Below are 19,368 nucleotides of genomic sequence, written 5' to 3'. Positions count from 1 at the left end.
ACACCTATTAAGTACGCTACGTACGTACGACGGCTATAGTAGTAGCGTCCGACAGCTCCCACTCCATTATATCTTCCGCTAGAGTAACCTCAATCAGCGTTAACGAGCCCTTTATCGCATAGGGCTTATCCCGTCCCTTCTTTCGTTAGAGGTTCTCTAAGTTAGTACTAACGGTATAAAGTAACGTATAGTACTCCTTATAGGACCTAAGGATAGGGGTTACTATAATCGTATTCTATAGCTCGTATAATAGATAGTTAGCTAGGAAGGTCTTCTTAACCTAGTTATCCCAGCTAAGACTACTAGCGTCTAGTATTATACGGTCAAATTTAGTGAGGAACGTACTAAATATCTTTATCCCTTACTACATAAAGCTAAGTTTCCGAGATACTCGCTTAGCGGCTTCGTAGTCTTTATACGCCGCCTATAGTTACGTAAAAAGACCTTAAACCGTTATCTAGTCTATTAAAGTGACTATGTCTACCTAGGCGCTAACTTACGTAAGGGCTTCTCCTCGTAGTCTACTATATACATACTAAAATCGTACAATCTCAGTATTCTTATCCTTATTGATACTAAGCTTCGCCTTTACCTACGTAAGCTATAGTCGAAATTCTATCCGCTTTCCGCTAAACTCAGGGAGTTCAGGGAGTTTCCGATATTTCTAATCTAATAATTTACGTACGACCATTAGTTCCCGTACGTTACTATTCTCCTATGATATTAACTTAGGAGTAGAGGTACTACCGCCATTCTACTAGTTCTAGAGTAGCTACTCTAGACCTTCTATTCACTAGTTCTATATCTGAACTATCTGATATAACTACGCTACCTACTCCAGGGGTGGAGTTAGACCTAATGTAGACGATAAATCCATTTCTATTATCGATACGTACGAGGGAGGTACGAGAAATAGGAGATTTATCCTAATATAAGGGTTTAGAAAGAGTTCTATAACTAGCTAGCTAACCTAATAATAAGGAGGATAAATCTGAGGAGAGAGAAGGAAGGAATGACTATCCTTCCTTTCTCCTTATATCCTTCAACGCGCCGTAAGGAGGTAACTATTATCCTCATCTCCTTACTCCTTTCCTTACGTACTTATTCTAGCTCCTTACCTTCCCTTACGTACTTATTCTAACTCCTTACCTTCCCTTACGTATAGTGTCTTAGCTATCAGGACTTTATATCCCTTATACCGTATGTGTCTTAACTAATCAGGAGGTAGTATTTCGCCTATACATTATATAGGCAAATCTTAACTAATTAGGAGGCAGTATTTCCTAGCGTTGGTCTTGGCGCTGGTTCGCCAGAACCGAGCCTTCTCCTGGGTTCAACCTATCATAGTTTCCTAACTATAGTCGTACTTATATAGCTCCGGTTAGCTCCTAAGTTAATTATGATAGTAATCTAAATATTCGCTAATTCTACTATAAGGGCTACGTAACGATTATCTAATATAGTTATTTCTCTCAACTCCTAAGGCTTTCTAACCCTTAGGTTATTATTATGACTCCTCTACCTTATTAAGTTATCACTTATAAGTTTTTTAGTTAGTATATATATCGCTCTCTATCCTATTAGTACTTAGTGTTGAAACACTCCTCTAACATCTCAAATATCTCGGGGTATACTAGGACATTTTCGACGTCTAGGTTAATATTATAGACATATCGATACTTTATCTTTATGTCATACTTTTCCTTATTTAGATAGTAGAAATTATCCACTATAAAATCTCCGTCTACTCTATTATCGACTATTTCTTCAATAATAAATAGCCTATATGGATCTCCTCCACCGTCATTACTATTAGTAAACATTATGTTTAGTATACCTTCTTAGTAATATAGGTATAATTCTCTCCTCTATTAGTATTCTTATTTATCGCATATTTAGCCTATCTCTATAAGGTTAGCGTAGACTCCTCTAAGTATTAGTATATAGGCTATCTTAGATTGACGTTCTAGTAGTGTAAATGATCTCCGTATTACTATTAGTAGTCTTTATCTTCGTATAAAAGTCTTTTATAGTAATAGTCTAGATCTTCGCGTTCGTTAATTACCTTTCTATTCCTTAAGGGTCCTAATATCGATAGAATTAGCTTAAGAATAACTCCTTTTTCTTACTATACTTCTTTAAGTTTGTTTCTTTTAGTAATAATTCTCTTTATAGTCCCCTCCAGAAGTCTTATTTTAACTATTACTAGTTCTACTAGTTAATAGATATATATCTCTTCTTTATGTTCGCACTCTTAGTCTTAATATTATTTTATATTGATTTTCTTAAGTAATAACTATAGTAACCTAAAAGGGTTATAAACTACGTATTAGTATAGTATATTAAGGTAATACTTAGTTTCGTAGTTATCTACCTTCTAGAAGTTAGTAGTAATCTCAACATTATACTTATCACTTTCTAGTACTATATACTATCGGTATATAGTATCCTCCCCTAGTATAAGGTTCTCATTTAGTTCTTAGATAATAACGTTATTATTTATATAATCGTTATAAAGTGTATATATTAGTTAATAACCTATAAGTGGGTCGATATCGTCGTATAATTCTCCTATATTAGTCTACGCCTCTCTAATATACGCGACCACCTAGTAGTCTTAGTATCTTTTATAGGTATAGACTAGTTATACTATTCTAGTGCCTTCTAGTACTATTATCATATTAAGGCTCTATTCTTATGGCGGTACAATTAGTATTGTAAACGCTTTATCACCTTTTCCCATATATAAATGCATCCCTAGAACAGTATATTCCGCCTCTATAGCCTAGTAGATTTCTATTATAATTAAAACTAGTTTATTAGCTAGTTACCTTAGATTAAATATAGGGTAGAGGTACTCTACTTTTAGTCCGTAATTATCTTTATATTAGTATTTTAATAATCTCTAGTAGGGTATGATTATTATTATTTCCTTATCGTTATATTTAATCACGATAAATATAGTAAGTTCTTCTAGTTCTAGTATACGTATTATCTAGAATCCTTATTCATTATTAGTATCCTTATAGTTAGCCCTAAATGCTTTCTAACGCTTTAGCTTATTAGCTTATCTTACTACTCTTCTTTATCGTTTTAGAAACTATCCACTCTTAATCTTTTCTAAGTAGTAAGTTATATATCTATCGTTATAGTATACTATCTATAATAAGAGCTAATATTATAATTCTTCTTATCGTTCCCGTTCTTCTAAGGTAGCTTCCTCCTTAGGTTTTATATCTTATTTAGATCTACCTATCTCCTTTTGAGATTCCATACTTAGGTAGTCTCCCTATGCTATATTACTCTAGCTATTAGCTACCTTCTGAGCTCCCTATGAAGTATCGGCCTTTATTTCTTCATAACCGACTATATCGTCGTCTATTATATATAGCGTTAGACCGTTCTTATAATTTTTTATACGATATCTAGATTTTCCATATCCATAGTATAGATTGTTTTTCTTACGTTTCTCTCGCTCTGACTATAGTAATCTACGAGACCTATCGTTCCTAACCTTAGGTTATCCTCCTCATACTTTCTAGTGAGTAGAACTACCGCATTAGATCATATCTAAGTCTATTAGTTCTCCGTAGTATTATTTATTCTTATAAGTCGTACCCCCTATAAAAGTCCCTTTTCTTTCCATCTAGCGTTTATATAACTAGTTATTAGTCTCGATAGAGAGTTTAATAAGCGATTTATACTCGTTAGGATAATCTATCCCTATCCTATCTTTAACTGAATCCTTTAGCCCCTAATAATAGGCTAAGGCGAAAGCTTTATCTTCCTAATCTAGTTTCGAAGCATAGCGTTAGAATATAGCGTAATATCGCGTAGCGGATCCTATCTACTTAAGTTAATAGATCCTCTAGGCTATTAACTATTCCTCTCCTAGTATCCTAAAGATCTATCTGATTCTTTCTTCAAAAACTAAGAAGTTTCTAAAGATTTCATTTATCTCTAGGCTTCACTACGCTAGTGTAGAGCTAAGGTAATCCCCTATAATGAGTTTAAACTACTCGAACGCTAACCTACGGAGCTAGAGTCCTATAAATAAAACTTTTTCTACGTAGGTGGAGTATTTAGTACGTTATAAGGTAAATACTACCTTTAACTATATAAGATATATACTAAGTTTACTTCTATCTCTATAGTACTATTTAACCTTAAGGTCGTCCTTTATCTTTCCGGCCTCCATATTATTAATAGTTAAAGTAGTAATACTTATAGTAGAGGTATTAGGTTATTAAGTGAGTCTAGGCTCGGGCGACTTAGGGTTAGAGCTACTAGATATCATTATTAAGTCCGCTACTATCTAAGTAGGTAGTTAATGTATTATGAGCTACTATATAATACGTAAGGTGTTCATAGGTAAACCTATAGTAATTTACTTAGTGATATAGTAGGGAGGGACGCTATAGCTAAGACTGGAAACTAAGTGTATAGTATGTAGACCTATACGTATAGTAGATGATCGTGAGGAACTTAATTCTATATAACTATTATTAACTACGAGGAGAACTATATAGCTAAGTATAGCTATATACTACTTAGGATATATATTTAATATGTTACTCTATTAGATATGTTAAATATGTCAACATGTTTCTGAGCCTATCTAGGTATATTACTCTATTGCCCCGCTGGGTTATGCTAACATGTTTGCTAAGATACTGGCGTCTGACATGTTCTCCTCGGTCGACCTTCCTCCTTGTCTTTCCCCTTGGCCTCCCATATGGTCGGTTCGTAACACTCTGGTCGTATGTAAGGCCGTTCTCTAACAGTTTGCTAGCTAGTTATAGAACTCTTTCCAAACTCTCATAATATAGTAGTCTAAGATAGTTTATTAGTGGAATAGAAGTTCGTAGAATAAAAGTTTATATTCCGCGCTAAGACCCTATTTATATATAGAATGACGGTCACTCTAGACTGAAATAACGTTAGGCCATCGCCGTATCTACGTATACTGAATGAGTCCGGTGCCCTACTGGCTTAGGAGCTCTAGGGTCTTATGTACCCCTTTCTAGGGACGAAAGTCGCGTGGTGAGGCTCCACTTTGTGATCGTTGAGGAACGTAGGCTACAACCTAGATCATTGCCGCCCTACCGTATTTCTTGTCGCTGTTGAAAGTAGGCTGGACTCCTCCCGGGCTCCGGGTATGGAAAAGTATAACCATAACTTAGTGTATCATCGATCAGATTCTTCGTCAGGCTCAGCTCTCCATAGCTGCCATAATTTAGTAGGCGTATCGTACCGTGGGCTATCTGAATTAGGTACCGGGAGGTGGTCTCTGTGAGATATCGCGATCACAATCAGGCTAAGTTCAAGGTCGAGGGTCTCTATGGGAGTACGTCAGATGGAGTAGTGTCGAGTGCTGATCTTTTTTGGGTAGAAATATTGTGTCTCTTTACCTTTCTAAGTGGTTATTCGGTCTAAATCTGGAAAGTGGCTTGAACAGGCGACAAGAATTCGAAAGCCAACCCGGTAGGACTCTAAGGTTCCACAGCTAGTTTCCTGCCTCGAATTCAAACCAACCCGTTCAAACGACTACTGGTCTGAGCCATTCAATGTCCTGGAGGCAGAGAACGCAGATAGCGATGGCGGAAGGCGCCAAGGCCGTGTGGTAATCGTTGGGTCGGACTTGATTCAGATACCTTGACCCAGACGGGGCAAACACCCATATCGTTCGAGGTAAGCAAGGCAAGTATCCTTAAATTGCAAGAGGAGAACCGGGTGGGCACTCCGGAGATAGCGTGTTACCTATTTGATTTGAATACCCGTTTCGGACAGTTACCCAGAAAGGTAAAGTGCTTGAAAGGTGTTCTCGCTCTTACCAAGAATTTTTGCGTGGGAGAAGCTTCTCACAGGCTCATCCCTGGCTGCGATGAGTAGCTTACGGCCTGATACTGGCCCACCTGGGATTTCATAGCTAGAGTATAGGCGATCCAGCGATGGCAAGAGCCTTCAAGCGGAGAGGAAATTCAAAACGGGGGAATAGTGTTTCGCCTATAATCTTTGAAGAAGGACCGGAGATATCTCCCAGTACGTGTGGCCGTAGCACAGGTAGGTCGTGGCGTATAAAGGGCTAACCTTGCTCTTCTGGAGAAACACTAAAGCGTTCTCCACCAAATTGGCCTCTAGGCGTGGATTCTCACGGTTTTTCGGAGTGGACATCTCATATTCGTTCATATTAATACCGGGCGATAGAATACTTCTCATCCTCTAACCTCAGGCAGTGAGGTTCCCTTGTCTTGAGAACGGCCGATTAAAAAAATCAGAGATTCTAGTATACGCCTATCACTTCGACTACTAAGCCGATAATCTCGACCCTCGAGATTAGCATCCCTTCATTACGATGTCGAAAACCACCCAACATAATGGTTCCTCACCTTCCCTCTACTCATCCGCATACGTCCCCTCTGAACGCTACGGATCCGTATTAGACACCGATGTGGTCGTGGTTGGCGCGGGACTTAGCGGACTCCAGGCCGCGACTGACGTCCAGGCCACTGGATTTTCCTGCGTCGTTCTCGAGGCTAAAGACCGCGTCGGCGGCAAAACATTCACCACCACAGTCGAGAATGGACCAGGATCGCTGGATCTCGGCGCGGCGTGGATCAACGACAAAACGCACGACCGGATGTATGCGCTCTTCAACAAGTTTGGCTGCGAGCCTATCATCCAGCGGATGGAAGGGAACGAAGTTTTCCGAATGAGCTCTAAAGACCGTTCCTACCATACGCGGTGGCCTGCGCTGCCGGCGGTGGAGGAGACGCAGCGGGCTATGTTTGAGGAGCTCGGCGCGGATATGGACGCAAATTGTCAGTCAGTCAACCTCCACGACTCGACAGCGAATGGCCACATCGAAGACATTTCGCTTGGGGAGTATTTCCGGTCTAAAGGAGCGCACGGGTTTGCGCTGGGATTCTGGACTGCTTGGATCCATGATTTGACTGGAACTGATCCCGATGATATTGGGTTGGTGTACTGGCTGGATTTTGTGAAAAGCGCGGGTGGGATCGAGAGTCTATTGAGTGATGGGCCTGACGGGGCTCAGTATATGACAAACCGACATGGTAAGATTGCTTCTCCCCAACATTAGGTCCTATCTCCTATCGGCCACTGACGAGCTTCGCGGACGTGCACAGGAAACCAAACCGTATCGAAGTGTCTAGCAGCGAACCTCAAACCAGCCAGCGTCTATCTAAACTGTCCCGTTAACGGTATCACTCAGACCAGTACAGGAGCAATCGTTGAGACGTTACCCGGTAGGGTCTTTCGAGCGCGCAAAGTTCTGATCTCAGTCCCGACGCCACTGTACCGCCACATTCGATTCTCTCCGCAACTACCGGCCGACAAGCAAGAGTACGTGGACTCGGTGCATCTCGGTCCCTACTGTAAATGCGTCTTGATCTACGCCGACCCCTGGTGGCGTGCAGTAGGATTCAACGGTTCTTTCATCGACTTGTCCGGACCTGTAGTGTTTTCACGAGATGTGTCATCCGATGCTGACGGTATGTTCGCCATTTCATGCCTCATCGGTGGTCGGTACGCCAACGAGTGGTCTCGGCTACCAGTCTCTCGACGCGTCCGGGCGGTTAAGGAGCAACTAGCGACCATGGTGGGTCCTGAACACGCCCCAAAGGTCTACGATACCATCCAGACCATTGAAAAGGCTTGGGCGAAGGAATCTTTTATTGAGGGCGTGCCTTGTCCTATGCCAGCGCCTGGTGGAATCTGGCCTCGGCTGGGAAATGCTCTACGTCGACCTTGGGGCAGCCTGTATTTCATTGGAACGGAGACGGCTATCGAGTGGAAGGGATATATGGAGGGCGCAGTCCGTGCCGGAGAGCGGGGCGCCGCTGAAGTGATTCGGGATCTTCAGTCTGCAGCGGGGGCCAGATTGCAATCCGCCCTGTGAAATTGTGGACTAATCTTCGCCGTCATTATCGCGTTCAATGCCTTAAGGAGTTGTGTAATGTGGCATTTCCATTATGCCGTTGACAGCATGACATGGTTCAACTATAGATTCATCTCTATCGAAATTTGGCCAATTCTCGCCCACTTCAGTTCGGTTCTCCATGCATCCAGCTCAATAGAATCCCCCTTGCCTACCGCATCATATCCACATCTCAAATACGGGAACGCATCCTCATCCCCCTTTGCATCTTCCTGTTCAAAAGCCTGCTCCACACGTTCCCCGTCACCTTCGCAGCATCATTATCATAATCATTCCAGCCCACACAAGATCACCAATCAATACTCCCGACAGAGAACACACCTCCACCGCCCACAGCTTCAAATTAAGACCATATCTGATCTAATCTCACGCGTCTGACTACCTAGAGTATTCCGGATCGGAAAGCCCACATCCTCGATGAAGATACCAAAGTCATCCGAATGGCCCGTCGAAGTCGCCAGGACCACCGTGCCAGCGGGAGTGCCATTGGCGACGTCGTACTTGTCGAATTCATCCCGCTGGCGCCGCCTCCGAAGCCGGCGATGCCGATCAGATCGGCAACTACACCGTCGAAGATCCAAGCGTAGGCTTTGTTTTTGCTGGCGGCTGTACGGCAATATGGTACGCCTGGGCCGAGGCCTTCGCCGGCACTGCCTACGTCGACGAGCACGTTCGCTGCTCGTCCACGCGAACGCCACAGCGTGCCCCGCTGGCCATTAGTGCTGAAGTGCCGCTCTCCTCCAGGGAGTGTGCATGTGCGGATCCCTTGGGCTCCTCGACGGACTTCCAGACTCCCTTGAAATAGATCCTGTGGACTTGCATTATTTTCGCTGGTGGCTACCCCCAGTGCGCACGCCGAGTAGAATCCATTCCCTCCGGCTTAGAAAAGACTTCCGCCCCGGCGAAGGTGAGACGTGTCGGGGATAAACGATTCAAGCGTCGGATGCTCAGGGTGACATCCCGTGATCAGCACATCATACTGGTCGAGACAGAGCCTATCATCCGCGTTCTCAAGCTGCGAGATGTGGAGATCGTGATCCGTGAGGACATCGAAGGGTATTCCTAAACGCTCCAGGAGACCGATCATAAGAAGGTAGGCGTTGAACTCGCGTGGGCGGTGGGGGGCCCAGTGGATGTAATCGTCCCCCATGTCCAGTAATGGCCGTCGAGGTGATGAATTAACGACACCGGACCCATCGCGGTGGACGTCGTACATAGACAAGCCGAGATCAGTACGTCTCACCATGCGATCAAATTGTCAATCCTTTCGTACAGCAAATTCGTGGCTTGGATGCTCCAGCTTGGAGGATTTCGACTGGTCGTACATACGCTCATTTGCATACGCGAGGTAGGTAAAGGTGGGCAGGACAAACCCAGTCCTCGGTCGCCTCACTCCATTAGGTGGCGCTCGGGAGGGGTGCACAAAGAAGATAACATCATCCCTCGCCAGGCCGTTGACTACCTCGACACGGACGGAGTACGCTCCCGACTGGCTACAGAGGGAATCTGGATGCGAAAATCCGTCTGCCAGCCGGCATCGTCAAAATCGTTCCCGTGGAAATGAACGGCTCCATAGCCGTAGCAAGCCTTGGTCCAATCTCCCTCGCTCCCATCCCATTCAGGGTCCGTCAATGCTCGTGTCGGACTATTGACCGCGCATCCGAGTGCGCTCCTACCACTGGTGTCAAATATGGTATTTGAGTGGACGTCACGCGCAAAGTCGTACTGGATAGTGACCATCTCCCCAGCGCCGTCATCACCGGAGGAATCCCGGATTGCCGAGTTGGCAATGTTGCCGTTAAAGAACGCACATATTTCGGGAGTCGAGTCACTCGCAGACCTCGCATCCATTGCTGCAAACATTGGAGGCGCTATCTTTCCCTGCTCAACTTGGCAACGGAGACGATGACCGGTCATCTTGAACGAACTCTGGACTGGTGTCTGAACGGATCATATTCGTATAGAGTCGTCGACCTCGAGGTTCTCCGAGCGTTATAAAGACAGGATGTCTCACATTCGTTGCGTTAACTTTCCGGGATACGAGACTGTAGCAGAGAAATACAGCCTTTCGGCGGAGGTCTGTATCCCGGCTGGAGCTTGGCTGGTCGTAACCTCAGGCCATGTTGGCCTGAACGATGATATGAATATGAAGGTCAACCTCCGCGAGCAACATTTGCTCGCGTTCAAGGTACGTCTCCCGGAAAAGTTTTCCACGGAGATAGTGACACCGGTCAAGATCTAGAACGTGGAACGGTCGATCCACGCATGCGATCCAAGTTTGACCGCTGACCAGATCTGGGCTCAGTCTACCAAGTGACATCTTATCACGTTGGCGGCGTGGATGAAAGTGTCACGGATCTGCTGGTTTCCGTGGCCAAAGAGTACATGGGGGCCCATCGCCCTGCATGGGCGGCGGTCGGAGTTGAAACTCTCGCGTTAGGCATATTCGAAATGAGTGCGTCCGCAGCGTTGCCCGGCGGGAGAGAGGCTGGAAATCTCAGTACCCAATATCTGAAATGAGTCCTAAGGATCATGGGCCAGGATGGCAATCAGCCAAAACAAATTCGGACCTGGAGCGAGTTCTGAGATTCTTTGCGACTCTTTTCGTCCACGACCTGACCCCACCATACTTGCTCAGGGCCATGAGTAGCTTGAGCCGTCCACACTTCTTCCAGTAGGGGAATCATGCCACCAAACATATAGTATCCAGTTCGATCGTGCCAGGCGGAACAGAGTTCTCTGATAGTATTCCGCGCGTCGGGATCATGCATCTCGCAACCTGCGAAGAATAAAGGAAGCAAGGCCTGCCTAGCAACGAACTGATCGTCACGGCATGCGCAGGCATGATCCAAAATAGTCCTGGCGCGGTGAATCACCCGGCCAGGAGTTCTATCGCCGGGCTTCCACCGGAAGACGCGGTAGATGTAGAGGAGGAGCCCGTTGCGCCATGCCTCAGAACAGTGTATTTGATCCATATCTTTATGCACGTTCTCTTCATCGTCGAACGCTGTGTCAGAGGGATTATGACTCCAGGTTTCAAGGGACTGTTCGATCTCTAAGACGAGGCTGTCGTCGAAGGAAACCCAGCGCATAGACGAGGACTTCTGCTTTTCTTCTGCCAGATGTGCTAGCTGAACCAGTGGGACCACGAGGCTGCGTGGGCAGCCACATAGTCCAAAATACGTAAAAAATCGGTCGTCCGCGCAGGCGAGAACTGATTCAAAATATTCGTAGGGAAAGATGCATGGGGTTCTGTTGACTAAGCTGAGCACTGCATCCCACCTAGAAATTGAGTTTTTAGTTTGGATATACTCGGAGCGGTGATATAGCTGTTTTAGTCAACCCACCAGGTAAGAAGTGCAACTTGAACCGCAGCACGAGGGTTTCTCGTCCAGGCTTCCACGCCACCACTTAATTGCACGACATTATAAGCGCCAGTGAGGTGTGTCGTCCAGCTGCCGAGTAGAGAATATGCTTCCTGAGGTGCTCCTGAGCTAATTTGCGATGAGAGCGTGGGGGAAGGCAGCTTACATCCAGAGAGAATAAAGTAATAATCGTGTCAAGCAATGAGGCTGCGATTTGGTTGACGTTATCATTATTGAGGGCTTGACGGAACAACTGAAGGGCAATTTGACCGTGATTTAGTACCGTCTCTGAAAGCTGATGTCGGCCGCTGCTGCTGAGCGACGAATGGTCCGTGTGGTGACATGCCAATGCGAGCACGGCGTGTAGGAGATATCCAGACTTTTGTAAGGCGTTCATACGAGACCGAAAGGGGTTCGCCGGCATGTCCAAAGTCAACGGGATAAGGCAGAACTCATTGTTGTCTGGCGATATTCAACATGATTAGTCCCGAAAGGTTCAAATAGTTGGGAAACATTACATCTCTCGAAAATAGGTTCCAGCCACTCAAACTGCCCGGTATATAGAGGACGAGGGGGAATTGTTTGGAGAAAATGGTACGACAAAGTCCGTATATCCTTGGAAGCCGCAGCAAAAGGTCGATGTGAATCATAGAGCTCTAGGCCTGTGACGGTCTCAAATCCATCTTGACAATCGGCGAGCTCGTCGACCGTTGACTCGCAGTCGAACACTAAGTCAGAAGGTATTCCAACTTGGCTCTGATTTTCAACGTGATTGGGATCGAGATGGAACTCTGGTTCGTTGATTGGTGAGTTCGGGTAGGAAGGCAGGATGGTCGTGTTGAATGACGTTAGCTCATCGAGGTCCAAAGGCGCTGCCACAATAGGTATCTCATTGTCTAAATAGGTTTCTTCTGCACCTTCCTCACCGAGGTCGTAGGGCTCCGCCATACTGGTGTCTTCTCTGTACATGTAAATGGCTTCTGCACCTGGGTCTGCTCGAGCGTTCATCATATTCGATTCGCTACCAGGCATACCCACCTCTGGAAGACGAGAATTGCTAGCAGTAGGTTTATCATTGGACGACGGACTTTGCTGTGGCCTGCTGGTTGCTTGTGAGAGTCTTCGAAGGGCTTGCCGCACGCGAGTTTCGCCATACTCTTGAGATGATTCCACGAGATGCTCACTGATGAATTCCAATTGACGCGGGCCCGAAGCGCCGTCATAACCCCTCCATCTAGACCTGCGTGCAATTTGCCTCTTGACTGGCTTCTTTTGGAGGGAGAATCCTGGCTGCCAGGAGAGTTGTACTGCAAATCCACCGCAGGTGTTGCCCGACTTCTCACAGTTCCCACAGCGCGGACTGGCACGGTCGCATTTCCACCGACGGGCCACACAGGTATGACAATCATTCCTTGCAGATTTTGGTGGACGACCTCTGCGAGGTGCGGAGGGCTGAGGTTCCATTGCAACGCAGGACAAGGAACCGAGAGGTTACGATCATCGGGTGGTAGGACAACTCATCGAGCCTCGAGCGCGGTAAGGGGCAGGAATACATAGGTAGAGAGTCTAGGCACCTTTCTCCGTCCGAATATCAACAAGGGTCTAGGCCTTCGCCGTTGAAAGGCTTTGAGTCTGTAGAGTAGATAGTGTTTATTGAACATTTAACTAGGGCGCGGGCAAGCACGTCCTCGGACTCCTTGTCTGCGCACTGTGACTGATAGGGTTGCCAAGGGCCGGGAAATCTGCTCGCGCCTCACCCCCGATTCGGAGAGGGGTAATGCCGCCCTGAGCTCACCCATGTCTCACCGGTCGTGGGGGCTAAGAATGTTTGGTGCCTCGGCACGGGCTGTGCAAAGCCGACCTCGCTTATCTTTGGTGGAGATTCATAGTAACAGCTGTAATTGGCCCACTGAGGCTCTAATTGTCTACGAGTAGCTACTTGATTAGAGTAACGCATCACGGCGAAACACATTCTTAGCAAAATTTGTTTTCATCTGTACGATATTATAATATTTCAACATTTTGTCAGACTGGACAGGACGCACCGTGCCCATCGTGTACACCATCTACCACAAGCTAGAGAGCGACAATCGAATTCAGCCACTGAATACGTCTGTGTCGAGGACATCGCGAACTACCTCCGACTTTTGCTCGAGTAGACTGACCTTGTCCTTCGATCTGCACATTGCTGATGCTCCATATCAGAATGAACTACCTAATCCGCTACCGCACTTCATGGACAGAATGCTAAGGAGGATTACAGTAATGATCTACTCTCGAGAATCTGGCCAAACGAGTAATGGTATGACGGCACGGCACGGAGGCGGTATGGAGGGTGCTCCAAAAGTCTATGGATTGCACTATACGAAAAGATTAAGCTAGAGAGCGAGAAGGACGAGCCTAGAGGCGAGGACTGAGCCGGAGAGTGCACCCAGAACGAGGCTACACTAGCACTAATCTAATGGTCGCCTATCTAGTGCCTATTGGTAGCTCAATTGTGCCTGGGGTTGTTGTCGAGGGTACCTTGACGGCCTGTCTGTGACACATCGCGCTACTCCCCGCCCTGGAAACAATCTAGAGATTGTGCTCCGTACTTTAATGAGTACTTTACTTAAAAAGATCTCTTCGCCCAGTCGATCTAGCTACATTTATGTATCTCCCATATCAACGCCAATTAGACTGTGTACGTGAGTAGGTAGGGACACATTACATTGACAAGCCTAGCGTTGTCCAGGCACCGCCGTCTGCCTCGCAAAATCGAGTACCGTAGTTCCACTTTGGCCCTTTAGTGATGCCGTCGTAACCGTGATGGAAGCTGGTTCATCAATGGCAATCATCTTCCCATCTTCGCTAGGTGAGCAACAGCAAGGCGTTTCGACACCGTCCTTTCAAATCTTTCTTGTGGAGGGACTAGTGAGATACGGTGCATGTTCTGGACAACCGCAAAAGCAGTTCTAGCGATATCTGAAAATGAAAGACACTCTACCACTGCTCGTCAGGCCTCCATACTTTAAGCGTGAGGTGCCTCCGCTAGCCTTGCGAGTGTGTTAGGTGATCTGCCCCTTGCGTTGTGCATGCTCACAGCGATCCAACTTTAGCTAAAACTGTACCGAGATGCTTATTCCTCAACTGAGCTAGACATGCGACCTCAATTGAGCTAGCCATACGACCATAACCTAGTTAAGCGGTAGATGTGAGAAGTTTTGTAGCAGCTTGAATTACGCTCATTCCTCATCGACATGCGCCCAAAAGTTCCTGTTATCCCTTCACTAAATTATCTGCATTCCAGTAACTGGGGGTTTTCCCCAGAAATCGACTATAACTGGAAGATTGTCCAACATATGCTTGCGAAGTGCTTTTCTTCGTCCATTGCATCATTGTCAAAGGAGTGTATCTCCGTCCATTCGTTTGAAGTATTTTGAGGTTTATTTGCGATTATGCATTCACACTCGTTTGTCAACTACCTTCCTATCCTGCTCGCTTTCATTGTTGCTGCCGTTGCCGCACCCGGACCAGGCTTGCCTCCCAAATACCCCACGAAATGCTTCACATCGATCGTCATGAAGCCGTCCCGAGGCCCTCAGACTAAATGGTCAGCATTGACTACCTCTTGCATCTCGACCAATACAGTGACTAGCACCATCACTCCCAGCACGACCTCAACGATCACGGACACTACCACTGTGACTTCGACGGCATCAACGTCTACCTTTACCGCGACTGAAACAATAACCTCAACGTTAACTGACACTTCCGTGACTACCTCGGTCTCAACTTCCACCTCAACTACGGAGACCGTCTCGACATCACTTATTACAACGTCACTTAGTTTCTTGCCAGTTGAAATAACGGTCCCGGGTGCATCTTTTGACCAAGACAGTGGCTCGATTAAGAGAGATGTGAGTTTTGGTGTCGATATCAGTGCGAATATCGCTGTACCGAAGCGTGGTTTTAACCCTGCCAATCCTGGCGGCCGTGGTGATGTGTCGTGCTATGAATATCATAGCAGTTGCTCTACCACCACAACAACCTTCACGACAACAGCTTCGACAAGAAAGTTCAGCACAACAATCACGAGCACGTCGACATTTACGACAACACCGGGTGAGTAGTATTGATTATACAGGTAGCCCTCATCCGAGCTAATCGTCATCTTTATAGGAGTAAGCACCACAGTTACGAGTACCGATACTACGACAACTACCTCGATCAGTACAGAAACGTCTACTACAGTCACTATCGTTACATCTTTCACTTCGACCACTTCGGCCTATGCCGCTTGTGTAAGATATAGCTAGCACATATATGAAAGCATTACCATTAATATCTTCAACAGGCAACCAATAACCAGGCCAACTCCGTCAATTCTCGCGCGGTCAGCGGTTTCTTTGGGAATGGCTCAGGTCAGGAGACAGATGCTACCAACGAGTATGACTGTTGCGTCTCAGCCATCATCAATCCCGATGGGGCCCTCTGGGCGTGGTCCTTTGACACTCAAACGTGTCTCATAGCTATTGGCACTTGTACTGAAGGCCAGGGCTCGAACGGTGTAGGAAACACCATTGAATTTAGCCGTGACCCGACCCACACTACACCTGCATATGGTGTTGGGAATGCTAACTGTGGACGGTGGGATTCTATTATACTCGACTGAATATCGTTGAAGAGCTGAGGGACGAGTAAGATAGTCTGTATAATCTCATAGCCTCTATCGCAGCCAGCAAACAGTAGTAATTCATTGAGCGTTCCCTCATTGCATCTTTAACCTCCTGAAGAGAAGTATGGCCTCAGTGCGATGGCCGATAGTTTGGATAATGAGTGTATGGCATAGAGGTGATATATAGCCATGCATTCTCGAAGCGCCACACGAGGCGAAAGTGCCGGTATCATGGGTGATAGTACGTCTTTGTCTTGCCTATAAATATACTGACCCGAAGGTGGGCTAGGATAAGTCTAAGTGTTTCCTTGTCGTGCGTGGCAAGAGGGCAGAGTAAACGGAAAGGATATAAAGGGTAGCAAAAGAATCCATCCTACCTATAGCTCCGCTTCAAGTGCGGCGTAGTGCCTACAAGGTGCTAAAGATGAGCCTGGTTTGTAACCCTGACATGGCCATATGGTTAGGGATATCATTTCGGAAAACTAACTATCGGGGGCGGTGACAGGATATGACTATGCCGGCAGTAGGCGCTTGGACAGAGGCTAACGGAAATTATGCTTCCCACGCTCTTCAAGCCGTGCTTGGACAACTCCCAGTATTGCCGATACTACTCGACAACCAAGAAGTCGAAGTCCTGCCGTTGACTTTACGGCAACAGGTGTACGTGAATGGAACTCTCGGGCTACACCTGATTGTGCGAACTGCATGAGGTCGTCGAGACTTGCCGCGGCCTCTTCAGGGTGGTCATAAGAACTCGATCCTGATCCTTCCAGTCTTATCTCCGTCATTTGGAAGTGTTCGTCTTCCAATTCGGGTTTTTGGCCGCAGTTGTTGAATCTGTAGACATGAATCCGGCTTCTGGTACTTCCCCCATCGATCATGATTACATATTGAACGAGTGGCTTCCTAAGGTCGTGCGGTACTATACATTTTGCTGTGGGTAGCGTGTTTCCGACCGTGGAAAATGAATAGCGGTGCCGACTATTTCAGTCAGGACTGGATCGTTATCAAGGATATTTGGTTGAGTATGATCAGGCCCGACATCCACAACGGCCACGATACAGAATATCTTGATGAACAATATTCGGAGACTCGACGTCCTCGAGACACTTCGAATTGGTCTTATCATCGAGAGATCATATGTTTGAAAACGTCTGGTGCTGTGCAGACTATAGCGGTCCAATGACTGGTTCGAACCCAGTTCAATTGGAAAAATGAGACCGGAAAGAATTCTGTTGGACTCCATGATAGGCAACCGGTGTCTCCAGCCTCCTGGTACCGCTCACACGTGTCCTCGTTAGCATACGTCGGCGCTTCTTCACTTGCGCATCCAAACTGTAGAGCTGGCGCCGGGAAGGTAAATGGGCGCCAACCACGACCAATACACTGGTCCAATTTTACCATCATATACGTATACAACAAAGATACATTTGCGAGGAGAATCCAACAGTGAATCTGCTCGTAGACTCAGGAGAAACAAACTTCGACGACCCGATCGATCGAAGCTTAACCCTGAAGCCCATACCGTATCTAGAACCTTACCACTTTAGGTAATTACCGCTTTAGGGAAGCTAAATAATAAAGTGCGCACAGATATTGCACGGACGAGGCTGATTGTTCGAGGGCCTTCAGACCCTTAGCTTTGAGCGATGCGGCTCGCCATGGACTAGTATTTCAAAGCGGCCCCCTAGCACAGATATCTCAGATGGATGTTGTGTCAAAGAGAATTCACCCTCCCAAAGGCGGCCCAAGGCCCCTCTCCCACGTTGGCGTACACACAGCTGCTACTAACGACTGTCCACTCTGACTCAGGTATCATAATACCACCTGGGGTAGAATGGACGTTGAAAGTAAAGCGAGCGTGTATAACAATGCTGATGACCGCGAGCTCGAGGCTCAGGGGTATCAATGTGCGATGCCGCGAAAATTCTCTTTGTTGTCACTTCTATCACTTTCCTTCGCCCTCACTGCGAGCTGGAATGGTTTCGGAAGCGCTATTGGTACGGGTCTCGGGGAATTTGGGTCTGCCGGGGTCCTGTGGACGCTCCTCATTGCAGCCGCTATGGGCTGGATCGTGTCGCTGGGCATGGCAGAGCTGGCGTCTGCTTATCCCAACTCGGGAGCGCAGTACTACTGGTCTTTTCGAGTTGCGACACCAGCATGGGCTCGTTTTGCGTCTTATATGTAAGGTTCCCCTTCGCACATGATGTATCGATAGCTGTTCACTGCTCACACCTTTCGCTTTAGCCCTGCTTGCGTCAGCACGGCTGGCTGGTGGCTTGGGAACGCCAGTGTAGCCAATTTCATTGCGGCGATGATATTGGCAATGGTGAAGATATCCATTCCAGACTATGTCATTCACCCATGGCATCAGTGGCTCCTTTACGCTGTGATACTCTGGCTCGCCGTGGCGATCAATGTCTTCGGAAGCCGGTTTGTCCCGTTGTTCTCCAAATTTATACGTGAGTTTGCTGTTCGCTTTGGATACCCGGGCGTCTCGGTGAGGATTTTGACTGTGGCATGAGTGCAGTGTACTTTTCGCTCACGTCTCTTACCGCAACTATTATCACCATCTTGGTCTGCGCAGCCCCCAATTTCCAAAAGGCTTCCTGGGTATTTGGAGATATCACCGATGCTTCAGGATGGGATACCAAGGGGCTCCTGTTCCTGCTGTGTCTCTTGAATAATGCACATGGGTTCATGGGTACTGATGCTGGTGCACACCTGTCAGGGGAGATTCCAAACCCCATGGTCAATGTCCCCAAGGCTATAGTTATGCCGGTGATAATCGGGTTGATTACGAGTAAGTTTTCCCAGCTTGTCTCATGCCGCGAGCCATAGAGTGCTTACAGTATACTACGTAGCATGGCCATTTGCTCTTGCTTGTTTGTTCGTCATTGTGGATGTCGAACGAGTTATTGCTCCGCCGAGTGGCCTCCCATTGATAGAGATATTCTATCAAGCAACAGGCAGTAAAGCTGCAACGATAGTGCTCTTGGCAGCTTTCGCATTCTGCATGCTTGGCTGTGCCACTGCCAATGTTGCTGGATCGAGTCGTCAGATCTGGGCAGCTTCGAGAGATAACACATTCCCAGGTTCTCTTTGGTGGTCTCAAGTGTCTCCTCGTTTCCAGATGCCTCTGAATGTGGCGGTTCTCTCGGGGTTGGTACCAATGGTAGGTTCAACCAAGGTCTGGAATGACTGACTATGTTTCAACGCTGACGAATTCTGTGTCCCTTCCAGATGTATGGCCTGATTTTCCTCGGATCGTCTACCACCTTTGCATCCATGGTTGGTGCCAATATTGTCTTCATGATGACTTCCTATGTAATTCCTCAAGAAATATTCGTATGGCGGGGTCGAGGAGTCCTCCCCGAAAGGCATCT

The 19,368-nt window shown here is 46.7% G+C and overlaps 3 protein-coding genes across 3 annotated transcripts; 1 reads left to right on the top strand and 2 right to left on the bottom strand.

Annotated features, from left to right (window-relative positions):
* Nucleotides 1-8,298: 8,298 nt before the first annotated feature.
* On the bottom strand, nucleotides 8,299-9,811 carry PV07_12090 (uncharacterized protein; the record flags this gene model as incomplete). The annotated part of the gene is made up of 2 exons (XM_016399583.1): nucleotides 8,299-8,478; nucleotides 9,431-9,811. 2 exons carry the CDS (start codon nucleotides 9,809-9,811, stop codon nucleotides 8,299-8,301), a joined length of 561 nt encoding a protein of 186 aa, XP_016244145.1.
* Nucleotides 9,812-10,509: 698 nt separating this feature from the next.
* Nucleotides 10,510-12,789, bottom strand: PV07_12089 (uncharacterized protein; the record flags this gene model as incomplete). The annotated part of the gene is made up of 4 exons (XM_016399582.1): nucleotides 10,510-11,242; nucleotides 11,308-11,438; nucleotides 11,492-11,787; nucleotides 11,844-12,789. The coding sequence occupies 4 exons, from the start codon at nucleotides 12,787-12,789 to the stop codon at nucleotides 10,510-10,512; spliced, it is 2,106 nt and encodes a 701-aa protein (XP_016244144.1).
* Nucleotides 12,790-14,762: 1,973 nt separating this feature from the next.
* On the top strand, nucleotides 14,763-15,672 carry PV07_12088 (uncharacterized protein; the record flags this gene model as incomplete). The annotated part of the gene is made up of 4 exons (XM_016399581.1): nucleotides 14,763-15,224; nucleotides 15,332-15,429; nucleotides 15,487-15,608; nucleotides 15,662-15,672. 4 exons carry the CDS (start codon nucleotides 14,763-14,765, stop codon nucleotides 15,670-15,672), a joined length of 693 nt encoding a protein of 230 aa, XP_016244143.1.
* Nucleotides 15,673-19,368: the final 3,696 nt, after the last annotated feature.

The sequence above is a fragment of the Cladophialophora immunda genome, assembly GCF_000835495.1.
Source record: "Cladophialophora immunda strain CBS 83496 unplaced genomic scaffold supercont1.7, whole genome shotgun sequence".
In the NCBI taxonomy this organism is placed as follows: domain Eukaryota; kingdom Fungi; phylum Ascomycota; class Eurotiomycetes; order Chaetothyriales; family Herpotrichiellaceae; genus Cladophialophora; species Cladophialophora immunda.
Note: the sequence above shows the minus strand (reverse complement) of the source record. Positions and strands in the feature narration are given on the sequence as shown.